At 44.3% G+C, this 27795-nt stretch overlaps 1 protein-coding gene across 2 annotated transcripts in view; it reads right to left on the bottom strand.

Annotated features, from left to right (window-relative positions):
- The window catches only part of EPHB1 (EPH receptor B1), a 434509-nt gene that overhangs the window by 2563 nt on the left and 404151 nt on the right, over window positions 1–27795 (bottom strand). For both annotated transcript variants that reach the window (XM_012451172.3, XM_012451174.3), the window contains 3 exons: window positions 10194–10343; window positions 3305–3498; window positions 2322–2477 (listed from right to left, as the gene is read on the bottom strand). In XM_012451172.3, the coding sequence (XP_012306595.1) occupies window positions 2322–2477; window positions 3305–3498; window positions 10194–10343 (500 nt within the window). The remainder of the gene's footprint in view (window positions 1–2321; window positions 2478–3304; window positions 3499–10193; window positions 10344–27795) is intronic.

The raw sequence follows: 27795 nt of genomic DNA, 5'->3' as shown, positions 1-27795 counted from the left end.
GACCCTGATGAACCCTTGCTGGATTCTGTTCACAATGCCTTGGCTCTCCCGCCCTATGCCCCTTTCGGCTGGTAGTCAGTCTCCCAGGGGATGCTGCTGATTGAGATATTCAAAGGGCCCATGTCTTTTTGGTAAATACTTTACTTTAGGAAAGCATGCTTGAATTTTGAATTCACAAAGTGTCCCACAATCTGTTAAGTTGCTCACTTACTTTTCCCATCTTTTACCTCTCCTCAAGAAACAAATTGGATTGCTCTGATACTGTGTGGACATGTTTTACTTTGAACGAAATCCCTTAATTTACAGTTTTACGTTCCTTTTGGTCTTCCCCTTATCTTTTTCAGGTGATTATTTCTAGACTGAGAGAATTCTTCTTTTAGATCCTGGGGGTATTACATGACAATAGCCCCCATATGCAGGCAGATCATAGTGGAAAAATGTCTTCATAAACACCCATTTCTATCCCTGAACCCAGTCCCTCTGATTATCTAGGGGCATCCATTTTCATTCTAAAAGATGGGGAAGCTGGTTTTCCACTGTTAAGTGCTTCTTTTATATTTATTTATTTTTGCTGTCTATTTGACAATTATTTTTAATGGCAGGAACTATCTTTTCTTTGGCATCATGAGGAAATGAATCTAGTTTTTAAGAAATGTATTCTGATGTTCAGTGGATCCAAAGCTAGACACACAAACCACCTCCCTGGAGAAAGTGGTGGCTCCATCCTTTATGAAAAAAAAAATAGACCTCAGAGAGGTGGAGCTGGACTCCAGGAAGACTGACAGGAAACCGTCAGAGTGTCAGGAAGCTGTCCCTGTGGGCTCAGCTACTGGGGTGGAGCACCATCACCCTTTCCTGGGACTCAGCAACTGGTTTACCCCAGTTGCAAGGAGGGAATCCCAGCACCTTACACTGTGCCTGTTGTATAATTGGTGATCAATATGTGTTTGCAAACTAATGGATGAATGGATCTTCTACCATGAGAAATGTGTATTACAGGCTGCTAGATCCCACAATATGTGCTATCAGTACACATTGTAGCTTATGGAGCCCATGAAGTCCCCCCTGGTGTGTGTGTGTGTGTGTTTGAAGGGTAGAGTTAATTTCCTAGGTAGGATTATCTGAGCTTCTGTGAGTACAGAAGGTGAAATCTGACCCTTGCCAATGTTAATCCAGTGGTTCCCAAACTTGCTGCACATTAGAATCACCTGAGGAGCTTTAAAAAACCCTGATGTTCAGATCTCACCACAACGAATCAGAAGGTATGGGAGTGAGAACCAAGCATCAATATTTTTTAAAGGCCCTCAGGTGATTTCAGTGTGCAAGAAAGCCTGGGAACCACTGAGGCCCTGGGGTGGACAGGGAGCAGAACATTGAACTCACAGCCAGAAAAGCAGGCCTGTGTCCCAGCTTTGCCACTTGTGAGCATCAATGTCACGTAATTTCAGAATCTGCTGAATGGAAGGGGTGGAACTAGACAAATATTTCCCAGACTATAGTTCTATAAAACCCTGCCCCTCAAAAATATGGTTCTATGGCATTTAATAATTTTAAATGGGTTCATTTATTTCAGGATTTCTCATGGCCTTTATAATGCTAATATGAGCAGTGAATCTCCAAGAGGGTGATAAAGTGTACAATACTTCCCAAATTTATTTGACTGCGGGACCTTTTTTCCAAGGAGAACCTATTAACATTTCCCACAACCGGTACTTCTCAGAACATTCTTGAGGGAAATGCTGGACCACATGGATTTTCAAGAGACTCTCTGGCTCTCTTTTATAATAAATTATTATTTGAATAATTTTATTTTGTGTATTCCTCCAAACTCCTATAGGAGCTACAGACTGGTAAATAATTGTGGAGGATGGAAATGCATGCTTATTGACAACTGCTATCTAAATAAATATAAGGACAAGCTCCCCACACATCTCAGACTGTTGCTGAATCAGTGCAATGCTTTTCCTGCTATGTTATTTAAAGTACTGGCTGGCTGTGTTCTTTCCATCTGGATGCTCTCTTTGATGAGTTGAGTTTAAAAACTTAAATGGGGAAGAGACTCTGGGTGATTAGGCAAAGACATATGGCTCTGACTTTGAAGAACTCTCATTTGAGGCCAAGAGTGGATCTTTACCTCCCAACCCCACCCCACCCTTACATCCCCCTTCATCTTTCCAAGGTGCTCCCCTCTCCAGGCCCGGTCTATACAGAGATGGAGCTCCAGGGATGAGGCTAGAAAAAGGACTCACATTATCTGCGATATCAGGGAAGGCGCAGTGACCCCTAACGGTGGTCTGGACAGAGAGAGTCTTATCACTTACTCTGATGTCATCTGGGTGACCAGCTGGAGGGAGGTGAAGCCAGCAGTGAGGAAGCTGTCCCTGTACTGGACCATTTTGATGGCGCTGAGCCAGTCATCCACGGTGGTAAAGGCCGTGAAGTCTGGGATGGAGCGGTCGAGCAGGGGCTGGGAAGGCCTGGTGGGACAGAGAGGGGCAGGTGACCACATACTGTGGAGATGCATGGACATCGCCCTAGTCTGGCCTGAGGGCTGACTTCATGGAAGGCAGCATCCCTTATGGGATCAGGATTATCCTGGAGCCATGGGCTGAACCTTTCTTCCTCATGGGATCCTAAATCAGCATGACTTCTATGTCCAGGTGGCCAGTGTTTCTGCCTCTGGGGACTGTCACAGGTCAGTTAACCCAGACAGGTAGATTGACATAGCATTCAGTCTGAAGGGAATGGAAGGCTCCCAACTCCTTTGTAAACCAAAATTTAGGAGCCTCACCATTCAAAGATATGGTCCTTTAAAAAATATACATATTTTATCACAACCTCCCCAGATATATTGATAACATTTTTTTCCTAGTTTTATCCTTAGCTATTTGAAAGAAAATGAAGCAATGGGACCCATTACTGACCTTCTCTGGCACATTTTCAAAGTAGACATCCACGTATCCAAACCAGAAATCAGGGTGCTATCTTGACATCTCCCTCACCCTCAGCACCCATGTCCAATCCTTCACCAAGTCATAAAGATTTTGTCTCTCAAATCCCCAAAACTCATTTACTTTTTTCCACAACCATTATCCTGATTTAAGACATGATTTTCTCTATTATGATCACTGCAGTGTTCTCATACCTGTCTTCCGTCATGCATGCTTGCTCTCCTCAACATAATGGCTACACTGTAACTAGATGCTCTTTTAAAATGCACACAGGATCACAGTCAGAGGCTGCTGGCTATGCCCCTGACCATGGAGCCACCCACATCTAAGGATAATGGTTTCACTGGACTCACACGGCGGTGATGGTTGCCACAGTCTTGAGACTTGCCGGGTTCCGGATCATCTTGTCTAGGGTGTTGACAATCTCTGCAAAGCGGGGCCGGCTGTTCCGGTCCTTCTGCCAACAGTCCAGCATGAGCTGGTGTAGAGCAGCTGGACAGTCCATGGGTGGGGGCAGCCGGTAGTCCTGCTCAATGGCATTGATGACCTGCAGTGACACACAGGGGACAGGAGCGATTGGGTGACTGCCATCAGCCAGTCACTCACAAATTACCCCTTTTATAGGGAGCCTCCCAGATCCAGGCTGGTGCAGATGCCCTCGCTCTGTGCTCACACACATTCTACTGTAATGGATTTACTGTGCACTCGGTTTATCCCCCTAGGGTTTGGGCTCCTAGAAACCAAGGGTCACATCTTAGTACTCCTTTATGTCCCTAGCTCCTGGCACAGGGCCTGACATACATGGACCTCTGTAAATATTTGTTGAAGAATGAGCCAGTGAACAGCTTGAGCGTCTCCTCTTTTTAAGAAGACATGGGGTTCAATTCAGCATTACTGGAAGCTGGTGGCACCAGGGGTGATAAAACAGTGACACATGGGAAACCCAAGGAACCCACTTTTTATAAAGGGTGTCCTCCAAACTTGTGGTGGACTCATTCTTTCATTTGGAAGGAAAGAGAAAGGGAGGAAGGGATTAGCACGGATGCAGCACTTTCTCCATGCGAGAGACCCTCTAGATGCCTCATCTGCATCATTTGCCATAATCCTTATGAGGCAGCAACATGAATGGGCTTGGTTAAACAAATTGGCTCAAATCAATGACAACAGTCAAAATAACAAGGTGGTCCAAAATGAATACTGTCAATCAGATTTTGGTAATTTTCACAAACACCAGAGAATAATTTTGTAAAGATTTTAGGAACGTTAAGTACTTTGTTTTTCAGATCTTTGTGTTTTTTCATCCAGTACGTCTTAACTTCAAATGCATTTAAATCAATCATGCCTGCTCTGTGCTTTTTACATTAAAAAAAATAATTGTAAGTGACCCAAGCGCTAAACATATGAATTTAGTATGGTGCACCCATAAGGCAACAGAAGGCCTAAAATACAATTCAGGTCTTAAAGTGAGACTACAAAAATCTATCTATTGAAATGGAAACATGCTCATAGTGTAACAGGCAAAACAGCTGGCTGCAAAACTTCACGTATAGTATAATCTTGCTTTTGTAAAAAACAAAATAAAAACCAACTATTATACCCATGCATAGAAAATACCTTGGAAGGATATACAGCATGGAGTTAATAGCGGTTGCCTCTGGATAGGCAGAAACCTGAATGATTTTATGGTTTTCTTTTTGCTTATTTGAATCTTTTTATTTTCTATAATAATCCTGCATTGATTTTATATTAAAATAAACAGTTAAAGCATCTTTAACAACAAAGGAAATAATTTGGAGTTCAGGGTTTTTTTGGTGTTTTTGCCTCTATTTAAAAATCAGATTTATTTCAACTGATTATTTTTTTTTTACTTTGTAAATCAGTCAAGAAGTGAGTATTTTCAGTTAGTTTAGTTTTTACAATTTCTATGCATAGTATGTAGGACATGAGATAGGCATGAAATAACATGATAGCCAGAAGTCATTAGAGATAATCAAGGTGTATTAGTTCTTCCATTCAAAGGGTGAAAAACAAGCTTTACAAACCATACCAATTTTATGACTATATTAAAAAATCCAGTGACTGGGAATACTCACTTTTGAACAATGTGTTACACTGATGACTTTTTTCCTCCTCTAAACTGTTGTCAATCAAATTCCCCTGCTATCCTCTGAGGACATTTAAACCCCATTTCCCCATGAGAAAATGGAGGCACTGGAGCAGTGAAGTAACTTGCCCAGGGGCATGCAGCTAGCAAAATACAGGGCTGGGAATAAATCACAGCGGTGCTTAAGTTTTGAATACTTCAAAAGCTGCATTTCCTAGGCCTCTGTTGGGCTGCCATTGTAATCTCAGCCTGGAGAACAGCCCCTGGAGGTGTTTGATGTCTTCTTGGCATGGAGCTAAACTAAGTAATCTATGAGAATGAGCAGCTGGGCATCACTCCCATCAGCCTGGCTCACACACCCCGCACCCTTACCCAGCTCCTTCCAGATAACTAGATTGAGGGTCCTGGTCACAGAATCTCCAAGTGGGGTTACCCATTGAATGGCCCCTGGAACTCCTTCTGGGTTGCATAAGGGCAAGTTAGGTAGGGCCAGCAGGAGGAGCTAGCATCCAAATTCAACCTCACACAGTGCTAGGGGTCCTCAAAGTCTTCCAGTGAAGGGCAGCTAATGTTCCTGGTGGTCCCCTAAACTAATGGCATCTTTGCTCAGATCGTTAGATGGCAGAGCCCCAGGTACTAATTTTCCTCACTGGCAAGACAGCTCTACTACCTGTCCTGGAACAAGAAAGAGCACTGGAGTCAGGGCCTTTCTGCAAGAGCAGAGCTCCATGGTGTGACCAGCTGACCCAACCTCTTTTGGCAAGGGATCAAGAGAATGGGGTTTATGCACATGTTGAGTCTTCTGCCTGTGAGCTCTCGACTGAATGGAACTCAATTCTGTTTCCCTTTGTGTGTCCACTGCATGGCATCTCATTGCCCTTTTTTTTTTTTTTTGAAGACTGTTCAGGTATTTGCTTTTGTATTTCCTCTTTGTTCGGTGTGTTTCCTTTCTTCTTAAGGGGACATCAAAAAGCCACTGATTTCTCCTTTCTGGGCAGGTCAGCTAGGAGCACAGGTCCATGTGGCTGTGGTGGTGTTAGTACTACATCGTGCATAGACCTTGGAAACCTGGTTTCAAATCCAAGTTCCATCTCTTATTAGCTATAGAACCTTGAGAGAGTCACCTGACTTCCTGAAACTTCACAGATGAGACTGTTACAAAGATTAAATGACACCAAAGTGATGCACATTAAGCACAGCACAGATGAGTAGTAGGAAGAATCCACATCAAACAGAAGGTGTCATTACGGCTGTGTCTATTATAGTAGATGTCTTCCCGGCAAAGAAGGGAGCTACTACTGCTCATTTTGGAGGTCCAGGAAGACAGTGTTTGAAAAACACCAAGCACTTTGCTCACTTTCCAGGGTAGAGCATAGCCGTGGGAACCCCTTCCCATGTTTGTGTTTAGAAAATGGGACTTTACTCCATTTGTTACTTCTTGTAGGTAACTTTGTTGTTATTACTTGAGCTGAGAATCTGGGAGCATTAATGCTTCTTGCATATAGGGAAAAAAGTGTCCTTTACCCTTCAGCCCAAAGAAAAAAAATACTTATGTTATTCATTGGTATATGGGTAGAATTTATCCACTCAAATCTTTGACTGAAATACTATGCCTCTAGAGACTTTTATTCTCTTCTTTAGGATCTGCGTGTTTTCTAAATTTCTGAGCACATACAATTTATAGTCAAATTAGAACATCATTATATCAAAAAATAACTTCAATATTCTAATGGGACTTTGAGATCATTCTCTGTCACACTTGCCTTGCTAGCAGGTATGGGGAACAGGGAGGAGGAGTGGAGAAACACCTTCATTCTGGCCATCTGATGATGGCTCTAAATGCCAGTGACCAGGTTTGAATTGTATGAAAAGATACGGCCTAAGGTTCAAGACACAGGGTGTCCCACTAAATAGAGTTGAAAACTAAAGTGAATTCTGAGCCCCTTTCATTGGTCCATAAGATGAGAGAAATGGCTATTGCGAAGATTGAAGGTTAGAATGCAATCATATGGCATTTCCATAGAGAAGGAAGAGTAAAGGTGTGGGGGTAAGGAAGCCAGTCTAGGCAACTGTTATCCAGAGCTCACTGCTGTCTCACTTTGAAAGGTCAGCAACAGCCTTTTTGGCTATTGCGAAGGCCAGCATAAGCAAATGTCCTGGGATCTAATTAAAGGGGCAGGGAGGAGGGGGGTGAGGGGTTGCCTTTATTAACCTGTACTGAGAAATGGTAGGTGCGGGGGGTGGTGGGGGTGGGGAGGTGGGTTTGGTAGGGATCAGGTGCAGGTAGTCTGACCCCAGGTGCTCTCTGGAACTGGAGGGAGTGACTAGAACTCCTCTGGAAAATGCGTAGGGCCCTTCCCTTGCCCTTGCATTTTCAGGGGCTGCCCCCAGCTGCCTCCAGACATGTATTTCCCATTAGTGAGTCAGGCTGTGGGTAGTGCTCTACTCAACCTTGCACTGGGGAGAGGGAAGTGGAGGAGCTCAGAGCAGTGGAGAAACCAGGGCAGAGTGGGTTAAGTCACGCTCTGATGTTTCAATAAGACTGCAGCTCCTCTCCACAGACACTGCCACTCTCATTATCTCTGTCAATCAGATCCAAGCAGCAGAACTTCCAAGTTGCTCTCTCTGGCTGACAAACTCTCTGTACATGTTCAAAGACCTTCCTGGGCTCTGGAAGCCTAATTACCAGCACTCTGACTTGCCTCTGCAATTCTCTTCCTTAAAACCTTTCAATTGTCATCTGTAAAATCCTTTACCACCACCACCTTGGCAGTTTCTGATGAGTGAGCCTTCAGCCCAGCAGCTGGGAGCCCCTCCTGGCTCTCTCCCAGGCCAGGTTGTAAGAAGCTTTCTGAATGGGCATGAAGTCACCTCTCGCCTCCCACGGGGAGCAAAATTGCTCTTGAGACAATGCTTAGCAGCTTTATCTTGAATAAGCACAGCAAAATTAGAATAAACTGCTACTGTACAGATGTTCTCATTCCCTCTGAGACCCATCTCAAATGTCAAATATCCAGGAAGTCTTCCCTTACCTCCTCCACTCAAATGTTCTCAAAGCTCCATGTTTATGCCACTGGACTGTAAAACCCTCAGAAACAGGACCAGCAAGCACAGTGCTTAGTCACAACTAGCATACAATGACTGTGTGTTAAATCAATAATTTGGGAATTCTGGAAGTCTAATATCAGAAATTTTACTTGCTTTCAGCATTGACAGAAAATATCTTGAATGTGCAATCTTGCTTGTCAGACAGTTTTGCAATTCATTCTGTATGTGCTGAAGTTCTTAATAAGATTAAGGTCTTAGGCAGGATAAGATGGTCTCATTTTTCTTTCTTTCTTTTTTTTGAGACACAGTCCTGCTCTGTCACCCAGGCTGGAGTGCAGTGGTGCAATCTTGGCTCACTGCAACCTCCGCCCCCAAGGCTCAAGTGATTTTCATGCTTCAGCCTCCCGAGTAGCTGGGATTACAGGCGTGTGCCACCACGCCTGGCTAATTTTTGTATTTTTATCAGAGGCAAGGTTTCATCATGTTGATCAGGCTGGTCTCAAACTCCTGGCCTCAAGCAATCCACCCGCCTTGGACTCTCAAGGTGCTGGGACTACAAGTGTGAGCCACTGGTTCCTGCTGGGTCTGATTTTTCTAGCTAACATGTTAGATTCATCTAGCAGCTGGCATAGACAGAGCCAGGGTGCAGCTGATTTTATGAAAGTAGCCTTTGCACTAACTCTACCACTTACTGATTTGACACGCTCCAGGAGCGGAGGCAAGCTATTGCTAATTACAGATAACAGAGGACCTAAACACCACCCATGGTTGGCTTTGGTACCTGGTTAAGGGATGCAGCCATTTCACCCACTCCAGGCTGGAGTCACTCTGCCCATGGCAACAGTGAGTATGGTCACAGAAGTACCCCAGCTCCTCTTTCCACAGTCTCTCTGGGAAATTGCCACCTTTCTCAATCTTCTGAGCAGCTGCCATGACACTAAACCTCTGGCAGGATAGGAAGCTTGCTGATTCCACAGCTTACAAGTTCCTCCGTGTCCACCCTAGCACAGAGTGGGTTATAGTGTGGTTGGCTGCCCAGTGGACTCAGATCTGAACTGGGGACCATTCTTCCTCTTTTAACTGTAAGTTGGGAAGGATAAAAACTGCCTCCCTCCCAAAGTGATGGGAAGAGCTAGCAGAGAACACAGGTATGCAGCTTTGCAAATTGTAATCCCCTCACCTCCAAGGAGAGGGTATGTATTCAAAATACAAAAGAGGCCTCATTCCTGAACATCAGCTAAGGGTGACAGGCAGTGTTGAAATTCAGGCAGGACTTTCCATTGGAGACTTATCAAAGCAAATCATCCTGAAAAGCCTTCCTCATCTTTTAGTAAGTATGGAGCAAAGGTTCTCATGTGAAACATCCCCAAAGGCCTCTATCTGAAGCATCTTAGATGACCCTTCTCTTCCTTTCTCACCCTTTTCCCTTGAGGGCATCCTGGGGGAGTGTTGACCTTCCTGCAGACAGGGTCCCTCTCCTGTGGTGCATCTGAAGCCAACTGGCTTTGGAAAGCTCTCCACCTCTTCCTTCACCAATACATGATATGGGATCATAGAAGAGTTAATTCTCAGGTAAGAAGGGCCCTTTACAATTCCTCTCTTTAAAGCTAAGAGGTGCAAGTCCTACACAGAAACTGCAACTGGCTCAGTGGAGCACAGCCATCAGACGCAGAGCAGGATGGGAACCCAGGCCCTGGCCCTTAGTCCAGTGCCTCCTTCCTCTCTGTCATGCATGGGAAAGGAAAACACAGAACGTGAATGCTTAGAAGCAGGGTAGACTCTACTGCTTAACTTGGGGCTGATCTATTCATGGTTCTCAGCCATTTGGAACAGCCCATTATCTCTTGGGTTGGGGTCTGTGGCCTGGGCACCTCTACAGGCTTTGTGGTCATAGGGACTTTCACACCTCCATGCTGGGCTCTTTGATTAGTTACAACATCCATGCTAAGGGTGTCCCTATATCCCCTGCCCTGAACACTGCAGGTTCAGATTATGAGGCTGTGAGCTGAAAACAGAAGGAATTGGTATGCTACTGCCTTTGGGATCCCTTTGATGGGGGTTTGTGGCAATCAAGTGCCGCTGACACTCACATCTTGGTTGGACATATCCCAATAGGGTCTCTCTCCAAATGACATGACTTCCCACATGACGATCCCATAACTCCAAACGTCGCTGGCTGAAGTGAACTTGCGGTAGGCAATGGCCTCTGGAGCTGTCCATCTCACAGGGATCTTCCCTCCCTGAAAGAAGGAGAAAGCATGGTCAGCCCAACCATCAGGTTTCTGGTTGAAGGCAGGCAATAAAAATCTTGGCATGCACGTTCTTCCAAACCCTCACTCCCATATCTTGTGAATTAGGACAGACAGGCTATTCTTGCTTCATGCACAAGCTATGTTGCTGTGCCTACTTAGAGAAGCTCAAGGTGACCAGTATGCCTGTGCTGGCCTCTAGCCTTATGTGGACACACCATATGTGCCCTGGTTCCCTATATACTGATTCCAATGTTCCTGCAGGGGAGGTGGGTGGGAGGAGAGAGTGTAACTGTCATAAACTCACTGGAACTACCTGAGATCGGTTACATGAGATACAAGCTATGGTTGTCTTTGTTAGCTGGCAGTGTAAAAGCTAACACATTTGAATTAGAAGGAATTGCAATGATACAAAAGGAAAGAGTGATGAGGCATGCCTCCTGGAGGGCCCTGCCACTACAAGGTCATACTGTGCTGCCCTCTGCCCCATGTTCACTGCATTCCACCTCTGGGGGGCAGGTTATCTGCACCAGTAGCGTGCAGATAGCTCCAGGCTTCACAGAGGTTTAATGGTCCCAGTGCTGTGGTCTTTCTACATGCTGGCTGTCCTGCAAGCCCTTCATTGGAGGTCAGGATCCAAGAGGCTGGAGATGCCCTTTTCTATAGGACCACTTTTAGGCTTGTTTCTCCTTCTTGCCTCCAATCCCACACTGGAAGTTTCGAAATTGGCTCTCTGCTTGGCCCTCAGCTTGCCCGCCAGACCTTAGCCAGTTTTGTTTACCTAAGGGATTCATAGCTATCCATTTGTTCATTCATCTCATCAGCAAACAGGAAATAAGCACCACTTTGTGCCAGGCCCTGCTGAGAAGCTGGGGTCCCAGAAATGAGCATGTCCCTGCCCTCAAGCTGAACAGGACAGTGGGGAGGCAGAAAAGAAAACAGAAATTTCAAATATATTGTTAAAAACATTGAAAAGTGAGGAAGGTGAATATGAGAGAGGGTACAAAGTGTTCTGAAAACCAGAGGAGACTCCCTAACACAGGGGAGGGTCAGGGAAGGCAGGCAGGAGCCGTTAGAGAGGCAGTTTCTGGTGGTGGTGGTGAACTCCTGGAGCTTTTGGCTGGGTTTGGATACCAGTACTGTTCCTTTCTACCTGTATGATGGGGGTAAGTAACCTACCTCTCCGTGCCTCAGTTTCTCATCAGCATGTACACAGCCCAGTGTTAACTATTATTTTCACTATACTGAGCCCTAGAGAACAAGTTGAAGGTAATCAGGCAAAGTGACTGGAGGAGGGAAGTCCAGGCAGAGAGCAGCTTGTGCAAAGGCCAGGGGTAAGAGAGAGGCTGGGAACTGCAAGCAATCCCCAATGGCTGAAGCACGGAGTTCCTAAGCGGGAAGCAATGGGAGGTGAGCGTAGAGCAGACAGCTGGCACGGCCTGTGCTGTCCAGCATCAGTGCCTATTACAGGTGTTAAAGGGGGTGCTCGCCAAAGCTCATCACTCCCTATAGCAAATATGACCCCTCTTTTCAGTTCTTCGTGCCAAATGCGAGGATTTCGCCCCATCGTGCTTTTCCTCATGCCTGGGCTCCGTCTCACTCCGTAATACACGGAACATAAGGCCGTTGGCTGCAGCAGTAACAGCACAGAGCAGGGACGGCAGCTCCCTCGCTCCCCTCCTCATTTACCTCATGTCTCCACTGAAAGAGGATATTTTTATGCTGCCCATTCTTACAATCTGCTCAAGTCACCAAAGATACATGGTTGACGTTAGCAAAAATGCTGTAAAAATGTAAAAATGGTTAACCCGAGCTAGGGAGAAAAAAAAAGGAGCAAACAGCAGTGTATTTTTATCTGGTTTCCTATCTGGGCCCTGGGAGAAATAAAGGCAACCAAGCTGCACCTCCCCAGGCACACATTCCACTTTCTGCAAAGAAGACAGTCCTGATTTCCCCTCAGGATGGTGGCAGGCTTTTGTGGTGGGGGAGATGTCCTCAGCACATATGCCAGCTACACAACAAATGCCTAGAGGGCATGCTGCTCAGGCTGTGGCTGAAACAGGACTCTCTGTTCTCACCAACCCCCAGAACATGAATGAATTTACTGGTTCTATCTACATGGTACCCACGGCTAGGAAGAGAGGTGGAGAATTCATCCAGGGAAGCAGAAGCTACCAAACACCTGGAGGTCAGTGTCTGATGGTGCAGAGACCCCAGGTTGTGTGTTGCCATTAGGGGAGGTGCTGTTGTCACACTTCGAGATGGCCTGAGCTCCCCCAGAAAAGACGGGCTTTGGTTCTCTCAAAATACCTGGGTTAAGTGAGGTAGGAGAGAGTAGGAGTTTAATTAGTATACTTGTGTGTGTGTGTGTGTGTGTGTGTGTGTGTGTCTGAGAGAGAGAGAGAGAACAAGACTCTGTGAGAATGTATCTATCTGTGTGCGGGAGTGGGAGACAGAGAACTTGGCAGTGTAGGTCTGTGAGTAAAACAGAGTTAGGGCTTGCTTATCTTTTGTGTGTGTTTGTGTCAGAGAGGGGAGGGGAGATGACAGTGTGGCTCTTCTGAATTTCAAAGAGGTGATTTGGGAGTCTGAGAATGTCCTCCTCTGCCAAGTCTGGAGCAAACCCCAGGGGCTGTCAGTGACAGCTGTGGAGCCGCTCCCTCTTGCCTGGAAAGTGGCAGTGCCTGGCCCACGTCAAGGAGCCTCCAGCCCTCCTGCCACCTTGCACTGCTGGGCCTCACTGAACACCGAGGTTGGCCTGTCACCGCCGCCCCCCTCCATCCCAGCAGGTGGCCGAGCCTTCGAGAAGAGCCCCTGGACAGTCAGGTGACAGCTTGTCATGGCAGGCTCTCCTGCTCAGCTGAAGAGAAGGGGGACACTGACCTGGGAGGCAGAACAAAAGGAAATGCAAAGTGAAGGGGAGCACAAGAGTGGGCACTTTGTTTCCCAGGAATTTTAAACCTTCCCTCCATCTTTTCAAGCATCATTGTCAGTGTTGTCTCTGGTGCTCAGAGGTAATCACGGTGATGATGACTGATATCATCAATATCAATAATTGACATAATTAATATTATCAAGTGATAATTATAACTTGTCTTCAATTATGTGAAAGGAAATCTATTAATTTAGAGGATGGTGACCAGCCTGTGGAGGGAAGCAGAAGAAAAAGAAGTGGGACTGTGCTGCAGCAGGCAGGGTTCTGCCAGCCAGGTGTCTGCTGCTGCTGCATGAGGAGGTTGGACCAGATGCCAGGGCCAGCACAGCCGTGTGACTGTGAAGTCCTCTACGAGCCCCCAGCTCCCCAGTGCAGGCATGAGGAAGGGGCATAGAGGAGTGCTTGCTCTATTGGGTGGTGGGGAACATCAGGGAAAAATTCTCAGGGCAGTGAAGAACACATGGGGCTCACTGGAAAGGAATCTGCATTCATACGGGCACAGAAGTGCTGACACTGGGCTTGGGGAGAGCACTGTCCCTGGCACCGGTTTCTGCAGGTACCAGATGGCTTGCTTCCCCCAAAGGAAGCTAAGGGCATGGGTCTGCTTTTTGCAGGGACCGGGTTTCCCTAGAGCTGCCGCAGGGGTCGATGTTGGAACGTGGGGGAGATAGAAGAGGAAAAGAGGAAGAGGCAGCTCACTATCATCAGGGATCTGAGTTCCCTTCAAGACTTCATACACACCTTCCCCACAGAGCTTTGCATTGAATGGTTGTGTTGCCACGAATTCTTCAAATGTTTGAAAACTACTGCTTCAGAGTAATTATGTCTTAACTCAGATTTAAGATAAACTTGAGATTGCGTGTGTGTGTGTGTGTTGTGTTGTGTCTGTGTAGGATTTGGTGAACTAAGAGAAGATATCTGGCAGCGAATTAATCCTAACCCAGCCATTTTCAAGGTCATCTGCTGACCCACAACCACACCTGCCAGCAGGTGTGATGCCAACAGGTAGAAGCTCTTGGTATAGAGGCACTTTAGTCCCTCAGTCTCAGACAGCCTGCAGCAAACATCTATGTAGCACCCATTCTATGTTTAGTACCCTGCTGGGGACTTGGTAATGATGAGCCTCAGCCCTACTCTCAATGGGCAATGGATGTCCCTAACACCATCCAGCCAGCACACTGTCTTGCCACAGTGAGATTACATAAGCACAACACATAGCTTTGGTTCTAGAGCCCACCCAAGTATGAAGTTTTCCAGGCCAAGGTACAGGCATATGACTGATTCCTTCTGCTAATTACTTATTGTGGAGAAGCCCAGAGGGCAGTACTTCTATGTGTCTGGGCATTGCTATAGCACTTTTCTCGACCACCTTGTGTGAGACAAAGTCTCAATGGGATTATGGCAGAAATCCAGCTACTCATGAATATTGAGTGTTCATGGACTTGTTCAACAAACATTTCAGTTGTGCAGCATGAGAGAATCCCCTTAAAGTTTGGAAGTGATAGGTTCATGGCTGAGTGTATCATGCAATGGGTCTGAATTTCACAATGCCTGCTATTCCAAAAGGCTTATAATATATAAAATATATTGAGGTTGTTGTGAAAATCCAACATGATAGATATTTAAACCACACAATATATTATCATTAAACAATAAATTATTGAATGTTGTGTATTGAATTATATCCCCACAAAAGTCAATGTTAAAGCCCTAACCTGTGATACCTGTGAATATTATCTTATTTGGAAACGGGGTATTTGCAAATATAATCAAATCAAGTTAAGATGAAATCATACTGGATTAGGACAAGCTCTAAATTTCATGCTGGTATCCTTATAAGGCGGCCAAATGAAAATACAGCAACACACTGGGGAGAACACTATGTGAAGATAGAGCTAGAGATGGGCTGATGCATCTACAAGACACGTTACATCAAGGATTGATGGCAACTAAGAGACAGGCATAGTATAAGTCCTCCCTAGAGCCTTCCAAGGGAGAATGGCCCTGCTAACACCTTGATCTCAGACTTCTAGCCTCCAGAACTGTGATAGAATAAATTTCTCTTTAAAGCTCTTCAATTTGTGATACTTAGTTATAGGAGCCATGATAAACTAATACATTCAGTATATACAATTTTATCAGATACTAGTTTAAAAATACCATCGTTAAGTTCCTAGGTGGCAGATCCATCATGGACTACTATTAGGGGGCGGGGGATTCGGGAGTGAGGGGTACCTCCAACACTTTATATCAAAGCCCCTCAGTTAACCACAGGACGCCCTCTAATATTTCATTAGTGCCATTGATCAGAACTTGGCCACAGTTCATACTCTAATATTTCATCAGTGCCATTGATCAGAACTTGGCCACAGTTCATACCTCAAAGCACTGCCCTTTATCATCATGCCTGAGGGAGAATTCTATCCTCACTCTACCATCAGTGTCCCCAGACTCAGGTGGCCACTCCAGGCAAAGTTAAATGCACAACTCTGGCTGAAGGCAAGGCCAATACACCTTTCCTTTGATGACTTGGAAGGCCTAGCCCCGTGGTTCTCAAGCTTGGTTACCTAGTGGAATCACCTGGGGGAAGTTTGTTTGTTTGTTTTTAATGCCTTGAGTATTCTAATTTATTAGAATTTCTCAGAGTTGTGCCCAAGCATTGGTAGGTTTTAACATGCTTCAGGTGATCTGAACATTGGGCCATTACTTGCAGCTACTGGCTGGAGCAGTGGTTCTCAAGTTCAAATGTGTATCAGAATCTACTGGAGGGCTCATAAAACTGGTTCTAACCCAGACTTTTAAATTTACTAGTTCTGAGATAGGGCCTGAGAATTTGTATTTCTGACAAATTCCCAGTGTGGTTCTCACACTTTGAGAACTGCTGACATAGATCAGTCTGACATAAGTCATGGATTGCTTTAGGATTTATCTTAAATACAAACTCTGATACTTGTTAGTGCCTGGGTTAAGAAGGATTCTGAGGCTTCATGACTCGGCTCAACAAGGGGTTATGACTAATGACTACATGTAAGAATCACCTGAAGCACACTCAAATCATCAGTGCTCAGGCACCATTCCAGGAGACTCTAAATTAGAATACTCAAGGCATTAATAAAAAAAAAACAATAAAAAAAACTGGAGTCCTCAGGTGACTCCAGTGGGCAACCAAGCTTGAGAACCACTGGGCTAGGCCTTCTGGGTTTGGAGAGAAGAGAGGTATTGGTCTCAATGAGCAATGTCTGCCTTGGGTGAGGAAGTGGGTAGCTGTTTGCATGGCAAGTGATATGGTTTGGCTGTGTTCCCATCCAAATCTCATCTTGAATTGTAGTTCCTATAATCCCCACTTGTCGTAGGAAGGACCCAGAAGGAGGTAATTTAATCATGGGGGTGGTTACCCTCATGCTGTTCTCATGACAGTGAGTGAGTTCTCACAAGATCTGTTGGCTCTATAAGGGGCTTTTCCCTCTTTTGCTCAGCACTTCTCCTTCCTGCCACCATGTGAAGAAGGCACATGTTTGCTTCCCCTTCTACCATGACTGTAAGTTTCCTGAGGCCTCCCCAGCCATGCTGAATGGTGAGTCAATTAAACCTCTTTCCTTTATAAATTACCTTGTCTTGGGTACGTCTTTATTAGAAGTGTGAGAACAGTCTAATATAGTAAATTGGTACCAGTAGAGTGGGGTGCTGCTATCAGGATACCCAAAAATGTGGAAGTGACTTTGGAACTGGGTAACAGGCCGAGATTGGAAGAGTTTAGAGGACTCAGAAGAAGACATGAAAATATGGGAAAGTTTAGAACTCCCTAGAGACTTGTTGAATGGTTTTGACCAAAATGCTGATAGTGATATGGACAATGAAGTACAGACTAAGGTGGTCTCAGATGGAGATGAGGAACTTGTTGGGAACTGGAACAAAGGTGATTCTTCCTGTGCTTTAACAAAGAGACTGGCAGCTTTTTACCCCTGTCCTAGAGCTCTGTGGAACTTTGAACTTGAGAGAGATAATATGGGGAATCTGGCAGAAATTTCTAAGCAGCAAAGCATTCAAGAAGCAGCAGAGCAATTGCAGCCTGATCATGAGATAGAAAAGAAAAACACATGTTCTAGGAAGAAATTCAAGCAGCTACAGAAATTTGCATAACTAATGGGGAGCTGAATGCCAATCACCAAGACAATGGGGAAAATGTCTCCAGGGCGTATCAGAGACCTTCACCACAGTCCCTCCCATCATAGACCTGGAGGCCTAGGAGGGAAAAATGTTTTCTTGGACCAGATCTAGGTCCCCCCTCTACTGTGTGCAGCTCTGGAACTGTGTCCCAGCTGCTCCAGTGATGGCTGAAAGGGGCCAAGGTACAGCTCAGGCCATTGCTTCATAGGGTGCAAGTCCCAAGCTTTGGCAGCTTCCACATGGTGTTGGTCCTACAGGTGTGCAGAAAACAAGAATTGAGGTTTGGGGACCTTTGTCTAGATTTCAGAGGATGTATGGAAATGCCTGGATGTCCAGGCAGAAGTTTGCTGCAAGGGCAGAGCCCTCATGGAGAACCTCTGCTAGGGCAGCAAGGAAGGGAAATGTGGGGTTGGAGCCCCCACACAGAGTCCCCACTGGGGCACTGTCTGGTGGAGCTGTGAGAAGAGGATCATCGTCCTCCAGAACCTAGAATGGTAGATCCACTGACAGCTTGTACTGTACACTTGGAAAAGCTGTAGACAATGCCAGCCTGTGGAAACAGCTAGAAGGGGAGCTGTACCCTGCAAAGCTACAGAGGTGGAGTTGCCCAAGGCTCCCAAGCAGGGGGCCCACCTCTTGTATCAGCATGATCTGTATGTAAGACATGGAGTCAAAAGACATAATTTTGGAACTTTAAGGTTTAATAACTGCCCATTGGATTTTGGACTTGCATGGGGCCTGAAGCCCCTTTGTTTGGCCCATTTCTCTCCTTTGGAACAGGTGTATTTACCCAATGCCTGTACCCCCAATGAAACTAGGAAGTAACTAACTTGCTTTTGATTTTACAGGCTCATAGGTGGAAGGCACCTGCCTTGTCACAGATGAGACTTTGGACTTGGACTTTTGGGTTAATGCTGGAATGAGTTAAGATTTTAGGGGACTGTCGGAAGGGCATGATTGTGTTTTGAAATGTGAGGACATGAGATTTGGGAGCGTCCAGGGATAGAACCATGGTTTGGCTATATCCTCACCTAAATCTCATCTTAAATTGTAGTTCCTATGATCCTATGTGTTGTAGTAGGGACCTAGTGGGAGGTAATTTAATCATGGAGGCAGTTACCCTCATGCTGTACTTGTGATAGTGAATGAGCTCTCACAAGATTTGATTATTTTACAAGAGTTTTTCCCCCTTTTGCTAGGTACTTCTTGCTGCTGCCACGTGAAGAAGGATATGTTTGCTTCCCCTTCCACCATGATCGTAAGTTTCCTCAGGCCTCCCCAAGCCATGCTGAACTGTGAGTCAATTAAACCTCTTTTCTTTATAAATTACCCAGTCTTGAGTATGTCTTTATTAACAGAATGAGAACAGACTAATAAAGAAAATATGTTTCAACACTGAACTAAGCCTCAAAAGATCTTAAAATGATGAAAAGGAAACAAAAGCAGCAAATTGGCTTCATTAATGTTTCTGTCAAGTATATCTGTGGCCCAAAGGAAATGGAGGGCAAATTGAGATTAAGTTTACATTGTAAGTCAAGAGTCACTCTGGAGTTGGCAGGTTGGACACTCTACCTTGGAGCAGTAACCCTCCTGACTGTGTGGTTGACCAACCTGGGTATGGTACCTGCCTGTGAGTGAGGGTCTGTGCAATCTATTGTAGACAAGTTCAGATACAGATGGGCCTGCCATCAGGGGGCATCCATGTGGCACGCCTCTGCTCCTGTTACACAGTCACTGTCTACTGCCCTGCTATAAAGTGAGCTGCAAGTGTTTCTGTGTCAAATTAAAAAGGTATTTTAGAATGAATGTCTCAACTTAAAAGCACTTTGAAAGTACACTGACCCATTTTCCTCAACCTAATGAGTAAAGTGATATTTTTCCAGATAAGACTCATATCAGCTGGGAAGGAAAAGAAGTTTCTGCCTAAAAGGTTATCTTGCTCTGAGTGTCACCAGCTTCTAACAGCTAGTGGAAATGGCTTCTGGCTGCTGAATTGCAACTGAGTCTATATAATAAAGAGGCTGTTCCCAGTTCCCCAGGATGCCAGAAATTTGCATGAAAAGAGTCTCTCATCTTCTGAAGGAGTTCATCTGGCCCTGCTGCTTATTTCTTTCCAGAAGCCACAATCTTGATGGTGACACTGTAATTTATTACCATGCTAAGGATTATGATGCAACATACAGAGAATGAAAACTTGAGGTGGGAAGCAGGTTGCAGGAACAGGTGAGCTTTTGGAGAGGATGGTCTCGTTTGTCATGCAAATAGCACACATAACAGAGAAAAGGGCTGGGAGAAAAGACAACCACAAAAGACACACAGCATTAGCTGCTGACAAAATTGTTTCTAAATAGAATGTTTTTCAAAGCTTTTCTTGAAGCATTAGCTGCTCCTCCGAAATGCATGACACAATGTATTTTGTACTAGTAATAAAATATGTGATTTGAATAACTACAAATGGAAAGATTTACAGTCGGGTGGGGTCCTTGCTGCCTCTCCCCTGAGCTTTGTGAGCACTGAAACCCTTCTGTGCGATGCTGCGAAAGGTAATTGCAGCCCAAACACCATTTTCCAGCAGCTAGAGAAAGGCTTATTTGGACATAAATTAACTAAAAATATGCGGATGATAGTATGTATTTCATGTGTGAAGAACAGAAAGGCCATTTGGTGATATTTCCCAACTGGAAAAAAATCTTCAACCAAACATCGTTTTTCTGTACTATACTGACTGGGTCAACAGCTGTCTTCTACTATCCACACCCAAAACAGCCTTTGATGGCCAGGATATGGGCATTATTATTACTTTTTATTACACAGTGCTTCTTGAGTTTACAACTAAAAAGAAAGGATGAAGAGACAAAGGCTAAATAATTAACTAGCTGTCTTCATTCATTTGACAAGCAAGCCCCCTCTCTGAGCCAGGCCAGGTATAATAAAGGGAAAAAAACAACATCCCTTCTGCCCTGAGGACACTGTCCAGGGAATCCCGCAGTGATAATCAGGTCTTTAGTGGTGCAACTCCTATGTTCATTGCCTCAGTATTCACGATGGCAAAGACATGGAATCAATGTGGGTGCTCATCAATGGTGGATTGAATAAAGAAAATGTAGTACATACACACCATGGAATACTATGCAGCCATTAAAAGAAATAATGAAATAATGTCCTTTGCAGTAACACAAATGGAGCTGGAAGCCAGAATCCTAAATGAATTAGTTCAGGAGCAGAAAACCAAATACCACTTGTTCTCACTTACAAATGGGAACTAAACATGGAGCACACATGGACATAAACATGGGAACAATAGACACTGCCAACTACTAGAGGTGAGAGGGAGGGAGGGAGGCATGGGCTGAAAAACTACTTATTGGGTACTATGCTCACTACTTGTGTCCAATACACCCATGTAACAATCCTACACATGTACCTCTTGTAGCTAAAGTAAAGCAAAAATTATTTTAAAAATTTAAATTAAGTCACCCTAATTTAGATCTTGCTAATAAAAATAGAAAATAAGGGTGCAGGCGTGTTCTCTCCTTGTGGGATCCATGAAGCCTGGGTCCTGCTGTCAGTGTTCCTGAAATGACTTCTCTGGAGAGACAGCTATTGAATTAACCCCAAAGGGCTTTAGCTTCTCGGTATATTTTGCTCTCCCAGATGGTGGGCTACTGCTAATGTACAGAGAGAAGCCAGTGTCTCATCACGGATGTAGTAAGCAGGGCTGCACCTGCCCTGCTGCTGAAACAAAAATGTCCTCCTCCAAGGCAGGTGGGGAGGGGACAGTGAGCCTCCAGACCCTCTGGATGACAGGTTGGCATGGAGGACCATGGAACAGGGGACAGGAAGAGTAGAGGAGGAGGCTCAGAGGTCGCCCTGCTATCTCCCCTTCCGTTCCCATGCCATGTCCAGTGTTTCATCAATTACTTCTCTGACAAAGGCAGAAACTGCACTTTTCCCTAGAGACTCTGTACACCCATGCCACACTGCTGCCCACCCTCAGCCCCAAGGTCATCCTAAGAGACCACCACTTCCTCTTTGTCAGCCAGTCTGTTTGCCACACCAGTGACCCCCAGGCCTTTCCCCACATCTCCATGGCTCCCATCCGTCAGTAGGCCATGATGCCATTCTACCTTTGGCCATGTGTCTCCCCAACAACCCTTGGTCACCCTTCTGTCCCTGCCCTTTGCATGGAGGTCACATGGGCTTCCTGCTGCTCTGAGGTAGGGCTGCAGCTGCTATGGCAAGACAGCTGGCAAGGCCTCCTGACACCGAGTGGTTAGAGGTGGGGCTGCTGATTCCGGTGGATGCTCTGTCTCTGGAGAAGGCTGGGGTCTCAAATGGAGACTGGCCCCTGCTTAGCCATCTTGGAGACCTCTGTACAGCTCTGTGGGAAGGCTGTGGGTGTGTTCTATTGTCCTTATCATGGCCTTCAATTATTTTTTCTCCTTTTCATGTGCGGTAAGCATCTGACAGACTGTCCATGGCAACCCATTTTAAGGGATACACTAGGTATATTCCTTCTTTTCATTGCACTGTGTGATGCCTTACCAGTGTCCACTGGCCATGTCCATCATCTCTTCCTGCCCCCGCCCTCCAACAGCTATCTAAAAATAATCAGTCACATTCAATAGCTTAAGCTCTTCTGGCCCCCTGAACTGCACTTCCTTTTTGGCACGGCTTCTCCCTCAAACAATCCCAGCAGTTACAACTAAGTCACTTAACCACTCCGTCTTGCAGTCTCCACATGCCAATAGGGATAATAATGCTTAATTATCTCAGAGGGGTGTATGAGGAGCTGTTAGCTAATGCTGGCAGAGTGTGCCAGTGCCGAGGGAGCTGCTCCACCTGCCTCCCTGCATGAGCCCTGCTCTCTGGGCTGTCTATTCTCCTTTGGTGGTAGTGAGGGATGGGAAGGGAGGGGCAGAGTCTGCTCCAAAGGCTGTACTGGGGGACCAGCTCCTTCCTGTGTATCTTCTATGCTGGGGTTGTATACCAGGTATCCTGAGCCTGTTTTTACAGGCACTGGGAACTGGACAGAAGAGGAGGGTGACCAGGGTTCCACACCTGGTAAAAAGTGGAGGGGGCTCTTGAAACCTCCCATTCCAGATCCCATGCTGCCTTTTCCTCATATTAGATGACAGGAAAGAAGGAAGGAAAATAAATGGAGAAGTGTGTCTTTGCATATGGAGGGCAGGTGGCATCTTTTATCTCCCAAAGGAAAAACAAAAGGATTGGCTTACGTTTTACTTTCCCAGAGCACAGAGTCTCTAACTGTCAGCCAAGGGTCCTACCCCACTCACACTGTCACCGCCTCAGACTGCCCGACTCACAGTGAGCTCTGAGATATAAAAGAGCATGCCAGCCTACTACATCTTTGATGGTTGAGAAACATTGATTGAGAGGTAAGAATATTAAGATGCCTCAGAGTAAAATGGGAAAAACGTCGATGTTTTGTTTTTTAAATAAAGCATGAATAAGCACAATTACACTGGGACTGTGACGATGCTCTGTGTGTGGAAGATGTGAAAATGGGCAAATCTCGTAAGCTAAAGCAAAAGTATAAACTGGCAAAAGGCTTTGGGGAATAAACAGCGACCAAAATTTGAAATATACTTTCTTAACATTACCACGAAGGACAGATGAACATCATGTGGCTCTAGACGCAATAATCTAAGAGGGGCACATCGTCACTTATGCAACACATAAATAACCCGAATCTAGTATGAAGGGACATCAGACAAACTCAAAATGAGGAAGATTCTATTACACAATATTTGAAAGGTATCCTTTAAGAAAAAAAAAATTTAAAATATTGTGAACATTTTCCTGATTAAAAGATATGAATGTGATAACTAAATGCAATATCAGAAGCTACACTGGATCTTGTACGAGAGAGAAAAAAGGGCGAAAAGAGATACTTTTGGGGTCAATTAACAAAATTAGAATACAGATAGTAGACTATATTCTGTATGTTAGAACATACAGTATTCTGTATCTGTATATTAGAATACAGATAGTAGATAAAGGTATTTTATCCATGTTAAATTATTAAGGTTGATAACTGTACTACAGTTATATAAGAGAATATCCCTCCCTATTTTTAGGAAATATGGAAATACACACGGAAGTGTCTAAGAATAAAGAGCGATGATATATGTAATGCATCTTTCAAGAGCTCAGAAAAAAATATTTTACAGAGAGAGAAAGAGAGAAAGAAAAAGAACAAATAATAAAGAAATGGGGTCAAATGATAACAGCAGGTGAAGAATCTGGGCATAGGTTATATGGGTGTTGTCTGTATGATTCTTATTCTGGGAACTTTCTTTAAGTTTGACATTATTTTTTAAAAAATCAACGTGCAAATTCTTTGATCTAGAAATTTATCACCTTGAATTTTATGTTACAGAAATATCCATACAAGTGCACAGATAAGTCTATATAAGAATTTTCACAGGACTGTTGTTTGAAATAACACAACATCAGAAGCCACCTAGATGACCATTTAAAAAGAGCTTGTTTCCAAAGGCATGAAGTGAGGTGCTGAGGAGGAAAGGTCATATTCATGACAGAACATTAAGTAGCAAAGCAAGCAGCCTATGAGTAGATCATTATGTATGGTATGAGACCATTTTTTGAGACTAAAAATGTATATACAAAAAATACACACATGCATACACATACCCAGTAAAGACGGGAAGAAAGCACACCCAGCTATGAACGATAGTAATTTCTGGGAACTGGGAAGGGGGAGTCACTTTCATTTTTTACTTTAAACACATTTTTATTTTTTAATGTTATGAAGCATTTTCTTTGTTTTTAAATTGCAGATTTTATTTTAGATGGTTTTATTTTAGGGGTACATGTGTAAGATTTACTTTTTACTTTAAACACGTTTTTAGTTTTTGATGTTTGGAAACGTTTCATTTGTTTGTTTTTACATTTCAGATTTTACTTTAGATAATTTTATTTTAAGGGTACATGTGTAAGAGTATTACATGGATATACTGGACCCAAATAGTGAGCATAGTACCCAATAGTGGGTTTTTCAACCCACGGCCCCCCGGTCCCCCAACTTCTAGTAGTTTGCAGTGTCTATCATTCTCATCTTTGTGTCCATGTGTGCTCAGTGTTTCACTCCTACTTGGAAGTGAGAACATGTGGTATTTGGTTTTCTTTTCCTGTATTAATTCACTTAAGACTATGTCCTCCAGTGCCATCTACGTTGATGCAAGGGACATGATTTCATTTTTTGTAATGACTGTGTTAAGAAAATGAAGCATTGTTTTTAAAATAAAGCCATAATAACATTTTAAAAAAATGGCATTCTAGAGATTTCTTTCTTCAGATAGGCCGCCCTTCCAAGTTGGACCAATAAGCTCCCTTCTCCTGTATGTTCTGGGATTAGTCCTCCCCGAGGTGTAGGGGAAGAAAGTAGAAGGTTTTGAAGGCCAAAAGTCTGGTGAATGGGGCTGGTTATCACAGCCACACAGAGCCACAAGGAAAAGGCCGAGTTCAGGGTTGGAAGAGCAGAAACTGAAAGGTCTCTTCTTCCTACTGTGAAGAACCCAGCTGCCTAGGGGCAGCCATATTGCTCCCTGGGTACCTGGGCTCCTTCTCTGTTCTACACTGACCATTCTCTTACTTGGTATCTCAGATCTCCAGGTGCAAGTCCGTCACTCATTCATTAATTTCTTAATTCATTCCACAAACTGTTACTGAGCAGCACATGAAAGCTCAGTGATACTGTGATAAAAGAGGAAGCCAGGCCAGCTGCTGGGACAGAAGAGTGCCACAGTAAGGTAGGGACATGAGGACTGTGGTGAAGGCTTTGAAGAGCTACTGAGCAGGATGTGGGAGGAAACTGCCATGAGACAGGGTGCAGGTTATAAGAGCAGCATGCAAGGTACAGTGCAGGCTGGACCACGGGCCAAACTGCCCACAGCTGTTCCCAATCCTCATTCTTGAGGCCGCTGATGCTGTCTGCCTGTCTCGGCCTGCATTACAGAAACCTCACTTTGGGGTATGCTGAAGCTCCCCAGCTAGGATTTAGGGTTTAGCAAATGCTGCTTGCATATTACCTGTTCTTTCCCCACTGACCAATTTCTCTGTTGTTTGATCTACTTTGAGATTTACTTTCCATTTTCCCATTCTTTAGAAAACCAGTCTTCCCACATTCCCACATTACCAGATCTAACTTTTACCCAACCTGGTGCATCTAGACCCCTGGTCTTTGCCTCCCTGCCTGTCCTGCTTGGGCCCATGGGAGTCCTGGGGCAGTTTACCATATGTCTGTCCCAGGGGCTGGGCTCCTCAGAGTGGGAGGAAGAGGCACCTGTTTTCCCTTCTCCAACCTGGGACTGTACCCTTTCCCTGTGGCTCTTAGTGGCCACTATCATCATCCCCACTCACCAGAGTTGGGGCCTTCCTAAACTTGACACAGTCTGAAAGCTCTGCCAAGAACTGTGGGGCTTCAGTTCCAGAGTTTTATGGAATCCTGGGAGTCATAGCAGTACCTTCAGCTGAAGCCCCAAAACTTCTCTTTTCAGAGGGTCCCCAATTCATTTTATATGAGGCTAGTGAACTGTGAGCTCCCCAAACAATTTCCATTTTCTCTAACACTATGGTCTCCCAAGGTTTACTCATTTTCATGGAATCGCAGGGATTCAGAGGCTCAGAAGAAAATCCTTAACCACAAGTCAGGAGAAGCTCAGGGAAGGTCCTAAGCTCTGTGGCCTATGTCCTTGGCAAGCCAAAGCCTTCCCATTGGGCCTTGTTGACCCTGGAGGTTCTGCATCCTACAGGAATATTTCAGTATCTCCCAAGGTCTACAAGACTTTCATCTTTCTGGGCCCTTCAGGGCTATATTTTGCTGCCTGTCGCAAAGGGTGGGTGAGAGAGGACAGGTGGGGGTAGGGGCAGGGCATCTTAGCTCTGGAGCAGAGTAGGCATGAAGACAGAAACGGAAATTAAACAGCCAGCATATCTGTGGAGCAGAGAGGAGCTTGTCTGCTTTCTCCCTCAACCTGCTCTCCCCTCCCCTCAAGTAAATCCCAGACTGATATAAATAAAAGGTGCAGGCAGAGTCGAGAGTAATGGAATAACCTAGGACTGAAAGACTTTAGCCTAGAACAGAGAGCAGCAACCTAGAAACTTCTCAGGCAAAAATCAAGAGAATGTAACGTTCAAAATGTTATTAGGTCAGGTTTCTAAGCACAACAAAGGAACATTTGATTGGGTTATGGAACTACCACCCAAAATATCTTCTTTTCAATGAAAAGTGCTGACTGGTATATGGTCACTGAAGTTGAAAACCATTATTTTGTCGTTGTGATAATAAAGACTGGTTCAGATAAGATTCATCAATGGATGCTGAAAGTGGGGGTCAGTGAGGTGAATTTTTATGAGGAGCAGGATATTTGCATGGCCTAACATTATTTTCCTGTAGATTGCTAATTAGTTACAAGAGAAAAATATGTAATATATACTGTACATAACTATACACTGGAGAAATTGGACAAAACCTTGACCAGGTGATCAAAAGTCATAACACCAATGAAGAACAGATGGACATTGAGTGTTTCAAGATATAATAGCCTAGGAAGGACACAACATCATTTATATAGGATTATAGCCAAGAATGTAGAATCTGAATCTAATTATGAGAAATATCAGAAAATACCCCAAATAAGGAATGTTTTATTAATGAAAAAAGTTGACTTGTATTTTTAAACATCAATATCATAAAAGACTAAGAAGAACACTGGAAATACATACATTGCTTAACGATGGAGATACATTCTTAGAAACATGTCACTAGATGATTTCCTTCTTGTGCAAATATTTTAGAGTGTACATACTCTAACCTAAATGGGAGAGCTCACTACACACCTAGGCTATTTTGTATAGACTATCAGTCCTAGGCTACAAACCTCTATAGCATGGTACTATATGGAATACTGTTGGCAAATGTAACACAATAAATATTTGTGTATCTGAACATATCTAAATACAGAAAAGGTATAGGAAATACAGAAATACTAAATACAGAAAAGGTATAGTAAAAATAGAGTACTGTAATATGGGATCACCGTTGTGTATGTAGTCTGTTGCTGACACACAACTGTATTTTACATTAAAAGAGATTACAGAGACATGACAACTAAATGTAATACTTGATCCTAGACTGAAGGTTCCAGAGGGCATTCACTTTAGTAGGGATTGGTTTTAACACCATTAAAATTTTGATCCATGGTGTAGACTTATTCATCAAATGATTTTTTGAAATTTTATTCAAATAAAAAGTTTTTAAAAATTCTCTTGTTAATTGATCAGGTATCTAAAAGA

Source organism: Aotus nancymaae, unplaced genomic scaffold (genome assembly GCF_030222135.1).
Source record: "Aotus nancymaae isolate 86718 unplaced genomic scaffold, 86718_ANA_hifiasm-v0.15.2.pri h1tg000019l, whole genome shotgun sequence".
Lineage (NCBI taxonomy): Eukaryota > Metazoa > Chordata > Mammalia > Primates > Aotidae > Aotus > Aotus nancymaae.
The sequence above is the reverse complement of the archived record's forward strand: the minus strand, read 5'-3'. Positions and strand labels throughout refer to the sequence as shown.